Raw genomic sequence first — 10,177 nt, 5'->3', positions numbered from 1 at the left:
TTAAAACATAGATCGATTTCCTTGAACCAACTAAGAAAGTGACCGACGTAATCGTTGTCCGAGGGGAAGAAGGTCGGGCAGCCTGATAGAAGTTGGGCTCGTAGCTAGCATGAGTTATCATGCTCCACGATAATTAAAATGTTTGGTGATATCCCTGAAGTCCATAAACGAACCAAGGCAAGAGATGGTCGAGGTGGTTATTGTCTGAAGTAGTTGAGGATAGACTGAGTTCAAGAAGTCGAGAAGTCTCGGAGTTCAGAAATTGATAGACTCGTGGTACCAGACTTTTGAGTTCTACAATCAATTAATTTTCTCATGTAAATACACATGTTTAGGCGTTCCTCCATTCATTCAACTGATCATATCACATTTTATATGTATTTATATATTATGAGTGATCTATCTTTCGTGAGCCTCATTGTGACTTGAGCATCGAAATAATAACGTTGGAAAACTCTTCTGGCATACCATTCACGAAGTTGTTGTTTGAGCGTGTGTGTAGGAGTCCAACTTTCGGAGCTCGACCCTTAGAGCTCAGTTGTTATTCGCATACCTCGGTCATCACCTTCAGGATGGTTGGATTTGGTTAGACACAAATCATTTAGGACCAGTTACATCAACAATCCTGTAAAAATTCAAAAAACAAAATACACCATATATAAACTTAATAGCATTTTAGACTCTATGTTATTTAAAATCAACTATAAAATCTTCTACCAGAACCAGAGTTGGTAAATGTGTCTGAGTTTTTTATAAAGTGAAATATATTTGATTTTTAAAAAACTGAAGGATGTGGTTTTATGTTTTCTAGATTTTTTTATTTTTCACAATGGAGGGTTGATGCAATTAGACCAAATAATTTATGCCGTATTTGACGTGGGAGTTGAACAATCAATCGATATGATATCAAACACACCAAAGTGAGAGTACAAATGGCTTAATATATTGTTTACTTATTTCAACTCAAATAAATAAATTGTATGATGGATTTCAGTGAAAATAAAATGGAATTGTCACATAAACAATTTAAATTGGCTTTTTAAAGAAACCGATGTCGCAAGAGCAAGTTTTATGTGAGACGGTCTTACGAGTTTGTATTTATGAGACGAGTTGATCTGATCCATATTTATTAAAAAATTATGATATTTTTGACATAAAAACTAATATATTTTTCATCAATCGGATTGGGTCGAAAATTCGTCTCATAAAACTGAATTGTGAAACGATTTTATAGAAGTTTTTATTATAAACCAAAATTGTGTTTTTTCCTTCAAAAAAATGTAATATAATATTCAAATTGTAATATATATGTGTGTATGAATGAATGCATTTATTATATACATATTAAATTAAAATTTTAGGGGGAAGAGTAAAAATTGAAAGGCCACGCCCTTGGTTTTTGGCCTGGGCTAGTGGCTACCTGCCTACTCGTTACCGGTGCTCGCCGCGAGCTGATTTTCTCAATTCTCGTAGGCCAAAAATTAAACTCTGAGACTAAAGCCGCCGATCGCCGCCTACATGTCGCCCTCACGTACCCCTTCTCCTCCTCTCTCTGCCAGCACCTCTCCAATCTCCGACGACGACAAAAACGTCCATTCTTCCCCTCCCTCATCTGCAAAACCGGAACTTCCACAGCCGGCAACACGAACCTCGGTTTTTCCCACCCGAGAGGACTGTTGGTCGGAGGATGCTAGCCGGACGCTCATTGAAGCCTGGGGGTCCCACTATCTGGTTCTCAACCGAGGAAACCTCCGCCAGAAGCACTGGCAGGAAGTCGCCGACGCCGTCAACAGCGTCCACGGCGCCTCCTTCAAGCTCCGCCGCACCGACGTCCAGTGTAAGAACCGTGTAGACACCATCAAGAAGAAGTACAAGATCGAGAAGTCCAAGGTCGTCCAATCCAAGGGGCGATACTCCTCCACGTGGCCCCACTTCGACAGCCTTGACTCGCTCATCGGCGACACCTTCGTCAAGGTTAATGACAGAAACTCTAATGGTCATAGAAGGAACCTTCGCCGGAGAGTTTCCCCGTCGCCGGATGTCTCGCCATCTCCGCCGCGGCTACCAGATACGTTGACCCATTACCGTAAAAGTTCACTGGACATGATCCCACACGTTATAAAAGATCCGGAACCGAGTCAGCTTTTGAGGCTCCCGTGGTCTGTGCCGGTAGGTCCCAGGACGAGGCGCTCCGGACCTCCAACCTTGACTGAGAGGAATTTCTCAGTAATGGCAGCGGCGGCGGCAGCAATGAAGGCTAAAGAGGATGATGACGATTCTGATGATTGTTGTGGTCAGCCGCCAGTGGTGGGGATCAAAAGGAAGGGGATAGCGGCGGTGGAGGGGTACCGGAAGTTAGCGGAGGCAATAGGGAGATTAGGAACTATGTATGAGAAAGTGGAAGAGGCCAAGCAGAGGCAACTTTTGGAGTTGGAGAAGCAAAGAATGCAATTTGCCAAGGATTTAGAGATCCAGAGAATGAAGGTCTTCATGGTCCAGCTCGAGAAGCTTAAGCGAGTTAAGAGCAACGATTCACATAGTAAGTCTTAAAGAACCTCCATTTAACCATTATTTTTTGTAGCTCCTACCGATTTACTGAAGCTCAAGTTAATGTTCCAAGTATACAATCACACAATGTCTCGAATCATGTCGGATTCTTGAAAGAGAAGTGGCTTTTGCTAATGCTTTTTCACCTGTTAATCATGTAGTTTCGAATGATTGATGGGAAAAATATCGTATGAATCCGTTGTACATTGTCTTTGTCAATGAATTCTGTTTCTTGTCAAAAAAAAAAAAATTTGCATCATGGTAAAAATAATGTTCGTTGCTAATGTAAAAAGTGTAGACTGTGGATATTTGGTGCATATCATGCCCATTGATGAATATGAATTGGTGCTTGTGCTGTTACTACTAATTAGGGGTGACACATATGATTTACAAGAGATGGACAGGTTCATGTTTTTTTGAGGTACAAACTCAAATCTATCAAGAAATTTAGATATGAAATTTGATATTAACATCCCCTGTTCTTCTGGCCCAACTCTGCTGTTGCCATTGATATCGTGTCTATGGGATTCCTCTTACTGTTAATTCTTTTGCATTTGAAAGTTGCAAGTTTTTTATTAGGTTGTGGTGGCAGTAAAAGGTCCCTACTATATATTTTGGATCATTAGATGTGATTAATCAAATTCTGTTTTATAAATGAGTTAGGATTCATCCAAACATGATTCTTTTAACTATGTTTTGTCATCTCATATGTTTGTTGACGTTGTAAGGTGAACTAGGTAGAGTTGCGATGTGCACACAACAGAACCGAAATATTCTCTACATTATCTATATTGGTTTAACGACTGATTCTTGATGTTTTTTTGATGCAACAGAAAGTTACTTGTAAATGCAATAGCAGACAATTGGCTGGGGGGATCCATCTCAGAAAATATTGGTTTTGCCAGCGATCAATCTCAAAAGTATTTATTTATTCCAGTTAGCTCTGCATATACAGGTCCAGTGAATTTAGAATAGTGGTAAGCTTCTGTGGGTGTAGTTATGTTCTGGGACTCGGTGTAGTGTGAAGTAGGAAGTGCTGCTTTATTATCTTACGTACCACTTGTAACATATCATTGCATGCTTCTTGTTTTCATGTCCAGAATTTTGTTTTCTGGCACCACATATAGTTCCATAAAAGAATCTTATTCTGGTTAAATGGTTGGAAAAACATGTTTTTTTTTTCACCTCTAAGTGCTTAAATTACGTATTCTTGCTTACAAACCAGACGCAGTTGGAAGAATCCAACGTTGAATAGCGTCGTAAGGTTGTCGTGAAGCGTTGTATTAGTACTTTATTTTCACCACTTTAATGAATCAATAGCTCGAGAGTTTTTTGGGCATTACCAGGATAATATAATTAATCATGTGTAGAGGAAAAGTGAAATAAATGTATAACTTTATTCGTTGTTAAAGCGTTTTGAATATCATGGGCCTGGGTGATGTCCAAGAAGAATCTAAAAGACTGAATTCAAATTGGAAGGGCCGATATAAAATTTCTCTTTGGATCTATATTCGAACATTTAATCCCAAAAACTGTTATTGTTTCGGGGAATAATGATGGATTTATGACACAATCAAGTTCAACAAATGAGGACAAAGTAGACAAGATTACCGAACACACAGACAAACAAATTTCTTATTTAGGCTAAGGTAGTCACTAAAAATTAACCACCTATTAGGCCAAATCAAATCGGCAGCATAGCTCCATTCACAACAATTGAACAATATGACAGACAACAATCTCAAAGAGACCAATTAATACAAAGATCACACCCATAAAAACAAGTATCTATTAATACTTAAAGTGAACATTCCAAAGCATATCATCTATTCTTCTGAGATGTCGAAAGCTCTATAGTCATCCATTAGTTTCACTGCAATGAAGCAAGAAATATATGTGTATTCAAGCATATGCGAAACCACGAAAAACCACTAACAGTCTATAAAAGATGGGAACTGCTACCTCTCCAGCTTTGGTGGAAGCATCATATTTTTGCCCTTCTTCTGTAAACAAGAAAGCGGTTTTAAAGACTACAAAAAAAGGTTCAACTTTAGGAGCTATGTCGAATTACAAGTACACAGAATCCAAATGTTCTTTCATTAAAAGGCGATGATTCCTTTTCGTCGAGACTTCTAAAGATTGACCAAAACAATGTATCAATAATCCAAAAAGCGAGTAGAGAGTTCAGTTCTCGCACTTGTATCTCCTACCCTTTTATCTAACCTAAAAGCAGAGGCAGAACCCAAGAGTTTTTAATCTATTTTCTAGCTGGAAGGGTGAGAAAGTTCAATGCAATTCCAAATTCTAATTATCTACATCTTTAACAAAACGACTGGCACTAAGACCCCTCTTGTTTCAAGTGGTCTCGGTGCTTCCTATCACAAATTTGCATGTAACTTTATGAGTCCAATGAGAAATTTTCAATCTGTCATGTAAGCCAAAAAAACATGTGATATTTTATCCTCACTTGAAGGTGGGAAGGAAGCAGTTTGAATTGAATGAAGAACTGTCCTCAATAACAATACCGCAATATGTAGGAAGCTTTAATTGGGAGTAGTTTCTTCCATTAAAGTGGCAAGTATTGTTTGTGCTACTGATATAGAGTAAACAATGAATGTCATATATAAATATTCATACCCAGATTATCTAATCACTGCAAGCGCACATCAAACTGATTTTACAAATCAGGATCGTATTGCCATATCACAAAGTACAGTTCTTATTCAACCATTTCGTTGAAGAGGCGTACGTTTACAATCTCAATTTTTCGTTCATGATGATAACTATGAATGGAGTATCATAGCCAATACTAAAAATGAAGAAAAAGTTAGCTGAAGCCGCGTGAGATAACAAATCAATTTAGGTCATTATTTATATTGTCAATGCACACAAAATAATAAATGAAATCATTTTATACTAAATTATGCCAGCGTAACAACTGCTGTATTGAAATACCAAAGAACGTGGAAATTATAATCTAAAGTTGCACGTAACATTAATTAATTATTCGAAAAGAAACGTGGCTTCATTTATATTTCCAAACTGACATATAAATTTCACAAATCCCAGCAGCCAGCATGATCGCCAACACGTTTACGATTTACATGCATCTCAATCATGTAATGGACTCAAAATTAACTCACGAAAATTAACATCGTAGATCTTAGCCGGTTCTGATTAAAGGCTTTCCATCCTACTAAAATCCAAACAAGTATAACACAGTCACAAAAGAATTACAAAATGAAAGGCATTAAAACACAAATGGAGGGGGAAAACTAACATAAAAAATAATAACATTACAAAAAATCAACGAATTGCAAAATCTAAGCTGTGTAAGTTGGTCATAATTACTACATCACCTGCTTCCTCTGATATGTCGGAGGTCCACAGGGTGAGATTATCCCTAAGAAGCTGCATAATCAAGGTGCTGTCTTTGTATGACTCTTCATTCAAGGTATCAAGCTCAGAGATTGCTTCATCAAAGGCTTGCTTTGCAAGATGGCATGCCCTGGGAAACAAGTGAATCATTTGATAGAGTGACAAACTGTACCCTACTAATGCTAATGAGACAAAACTAAATTGCTAAATGGACACACCTTTCAGGTGAATTCATAATCTCATAGTAGAAGACTGAAAAATTCAATGCCAAACCCAAGCGAATTGGATGAGTAGGTGGTAAATCTGCCTCAGCAGTGGTGGTAGCTGTCTGCAGACAAGTCTCAAAATGTAAAATAAGCATAAAACTGGTGATGGGTATTTAGGTTAACAGAGACGGTGTCATGCCAATGTTCAAAGTTAAAAAATGGCTTCTAAATTCCATTATACTCTCTAAATACTTCAAGTTAAACTATTCATTCTTGAAATTACATTGCCAAAAAGAGGACAATCATTCTAAATTCACTGCAAACAATTTAGAAGCTCCATTCAGAGCAACAAAAAAAGCTTCAGCGACAAATTAATAGGAGAATAACAAGGAAATTAAAACTGAAAGTGAACACTTTTCAATGCAGGAGAAGAAAATGTACATATCCTATTAGCTGCATCATGAAATAATAATGGACCATGATGATACACACCTAATAATCTACCCCTTTTTAAATGCTCAGAATGATTTTTTTTTTCTTTTCACTTCCCTTGTCTGCCTACCAAAATTTGGTCCTCCAAATTCGAATGACCAACTAAACTAACTGCAAAAATGAGAAGCAAACATGTTTGGCAGCACAGGGAACAACCAAATTAACTGGGCAAAAGACTCCATGTATGCTTCCACAGCTCACTGGCAGTAACCCCAACAACTGCATGTATTGTCATCTAACAGCATAAAATGAAACAGAGTATAAAATGCAGCTCGTTCTGGGAAGGACATAACAAGCCAGACACCACATATTCCAATTATCGTTTGAATTTTGGGTATTTAGGTCATCGTTCTTCTATTCAAGCTCCAATAATTTCTCAAACAAAAGAATAGAGCGCACACACACCAATAACAACAGTGCCCAAGGAAGGCTTCACAGGGATGAGAAGTTAATCAATATCTATGCATGAGTGGTAGTTAGAAAAGTCAAATAAACATTGCAACCCAATATTAGACCTAAATTATACCTCATATGCTTTCAGTGATTCATCCGCAACAGCTTTTCTATCATTACCAGTCTTAAACTCTGCAAGATACCTATAGTAATCACCTTTCCTGCATAGAAAAAGAAAACCAACTTCTCAACTACATGACATTCACACAACTGCAAACCAAATGATACACTGCAACTCACATCTTGTAATAAAACACTCTGGACTCGCCAGCAGTGCATGAGGGAATGAGATGTTCATCGATGACAGCCAAAATGTCATTACAAATGTTAATGAGCTCTGTTTCCACCTTCTGTCTGTACTCCTTGATCCGCTTAGTATTCTGTTCATTGCCTCTCAACTCTTCTTTCTGTTCAATTGATGACAAGATTCTCCACGAAGCTCTTCGAGATCCAATCACGTTCTTGTAGCCAACTGATAACAAGTTCCTCTCCTCAACTGTCAATTCCACATCCATTTTAGCCACGTTTTTCATTGCTTCCACCATCTCTGTTAAAATCCAGCCAATATCGAACCAAAATTCAAATTCACTCTATATAATTAGCATGACATAACTTGCAACAATGATAAAATTCAACCTAAATCACTTAGATTTCTTTCAGTCTGCTACTTCCATCTCACGAGGAACTGACAAATATACTGAATGAAGGAAACCATAACAAAATTAACCACACCCACACTTTTGGTGAAATCTACACACGAAGTAACTTTCCAATCATAGCCCCACAAAATTGCAGCGGACACTACAGTTTCTAAGGTCAAACCAGTAAGCAGCTTAACAAATGTATCAGCAACAACTGAAAGCAATTAAAACTCTAATAATCCACCTGAACCATAAATTAAAATTTTTTTTTTAAAAAAGAGAGAAACTGGAACTTAGATTCATAACCTCTCAGTTGCATCAGTACCGACACACCCATAAATAAAATCGAGGGTTTACCATCGTAGCGTTCGGCTTGCTCGGCAAGCTTAGCGGTGTAGACTGCGGTTTCACGGTCCGAGGAGGAAGCCATCGCAGTTCCGAGCTGGAATTCTTGATCACTCCGCACGATTTGTACAGTAGAAAAATATGGTAAAATGTAATAAAAAAAGAGAGATCGGGACGGAAGACAGAAAAGTGGAAAAATATTGCAGAAATGATCGATTTTGTGACCAACACTTATTTTCTGTACTTTCCCTGCGGTTCCTGTGGTTTCAACTGAAGTCGTTAGTTAATCGTTCCTAACAAAAACATACCGGGTGTTGCACGATATCTATTCAAATCAAGGTGTTTTCTCTTCTTTTTTCTTTTTTCTTTTTTTTGGTAAAATATAGATTATATTTCAGTATTTAAATAGGATTTTGAGCAACCACCCAATTGGCCCAGTTGATTGAAGGGTTTTTTTTTTTTAAATATTACAAATTAATAAAATCATTGTAAAAATATGGATGTAAAATTTTGTAAAACTAGTACAATCCGGGACAATATGTCCCGGATTCAAATTTTTTTTAAAAAAAAAAAAAGGAAAGAAAGTGGGGCTCGGATTAAAAAAAGAAAATAAAAAGGAGATCGGCGACAATTTGTGAAACACCGTCGCTATTGGCAACGGTTTAACCACAAACTGTTGCTTTTAGCGACGGTTTTACAGAAAGCCGTCGCTAAAATAAATCCGTGTAACACTATCACGGAGTCTAAGAAGCCGTGTCAGTTTTTCTTCTCTAGGTAGAAATGCGGGTATTCTTTCTATCATCGTCGAATATAATTGTTCCTCATATTTATTCTCGCAACTTATTTATTTCATTCGATTTATATGTACAAAATCCATCTTTTCTACTTCGATCATATGTTAATATTATTTATTTATTTTATCGTCCATTTCATTTGAAGACATACGAAGATGTAATGTTTAATTTCGTTGATAATATTATAATTATATATTAAGAAATAAATTTTTTGTGTAATTTTTTTTATAATACTTGTCATTTATTTCAGATATTAGCATCGTCTGTTGATATTATTACAAGTTCCGTATAATTACGTCTGAGAAGATAATTTAATTAATTTTTTTAATATTTTGTTTGTATTATTTATATTATATGATTAATTATAATTTAGTTAAATAATATATTTTTAATATTAATCGCGATAGTAAAAAATAGTTTGAATATTAAAAAAATAATAAATATGGTACATGCAATTAACAAGAATTATTAATAAATACAAAATTTTAATACGTAATTTTATAATTACATCAATAACTTCATATGTTATAGTTTTTTTATTTATAATATTTTTTCAAAAAAACCCGTTCATTATACCAGTTTTAAGTTTTAAGTAATAACAATAGTTATAATACTAATTGTATTATTGAAATTTTAATAATGTAATTTATAATAATTATATTTACGTGATATAATATTATATCTACACTAATTACAATAGTTATATTTAATTTACGTGATATAATATTATATCTATAATAATTAAATAATTATATTTAATTTACGTAATATAATATTATATCTACAATAATTACAAAACTTAATTAATATACTTAATTTAATTACAATAATTATATTTACTTGATATGATATTATATCTACGATAATTACAATAGTTATATTTAATTTACGTGATATAATACAACAATTACAATAATTATAATAATTATAATATTAATTGTTTTATTCGAATTTGAATATGTATATAAATTACGAACTTTATATTTACGTGAAATTTTATATATAGTATATGTATAATTATAATATTAATTGTATTATAAATTACGACGGTTAATTTCTCAATATACTTTAAAAACGTAACAAAATACTTTATAATTTCATTAGTATTAAGTACACTAATATTAACTAATTCTTATATTAAATTAAATTATTTATATTAAAAATACTAACCTTGAAATATTTTCAAAAATCAAAAAATCATATTTATTATTTTTTTAATATTCAAACTATTTTTTAATATCGTGATTAATATTAAAAATATACTATTGAACTAAATTATATTTAATCATATAATATTAGTGAACAAAATTATAATTACATT

At 34.7% G+C, this 10,177-nt stretch overlaps 2 protein-coding genes across 2 annotated transcripts; one reads left to right on the top strand and one right to left on the bottom strand.

Annotated features, from left to right (window-relative positions):
- Positions 1-1,356: 1,356 nt before the first annotated feature.
- LOC140838563 (uncharacterized) lies at positions 1,357-3,727 on the top strand. The gene is made up of 2 exons (XM_073204967.1): positions 1,357-2,539; positions 3,381-3,727. Exons 1-2 carry the CDS (start codon positions 1,519-1,521, stop codon positions 3,392-3,394), a joined length of 1,035 nt encoding a protein of 344 aa, XP_073061068.1. The 5' UTR covers positions 1,357-1,518; the 3' UTR covers positions 3,395-3,727.
- Positions 3,728-4,154: 427 nt separating this feature from the next.
- Positions 4,155-8,331, bottom strand: LOC140838562 (14-3-3 protein 9-like). The gene is made up of 7 exons (XM_073204966.1): positions 8,075-8,331; positions 7,317-7,623; positions 7,150-7,237; positions 6,144-6,253; positions 5,907-6,055; positions 4,510-4,550; positions 4,155-4,420 (listed from the first exon to the last, which is right to left on the bottom strand). Exons 1-7 carry the CDS (start codon positions 8,145-8,147, stop codon positions 4,418-4,420), a joined length of 771 nt encoding a protein of 256 aa, XP_073061067.1. The 5' UTR covers positions 8,148-8,331; the 3' UTR covers positions 4,155-4,417.
- Between the last annotated feature and the right edge of the window lie 1,846 nt (positions 8,332-10,177).

This window comes from Primulina eburnea, chromosome 8, assembly GCF_022965805.1.
Source record: "Primulina eburnea isolate SZY01 chromosome 8, ASM2296580v1, whole genome shotgun sequence".
Lineage (NCBI taxonomy): Eukaryota > Viridiplantae > Streptophyta > Magnoliopsida > Lamiales > Gesneriaceae > Primulina > Primulina eburnea.
The sequence above is the reverse complement of the archived record's forward strand: the minus strand, read 5'-3'. Positions and strand labels throughout refer to the sequence as shown.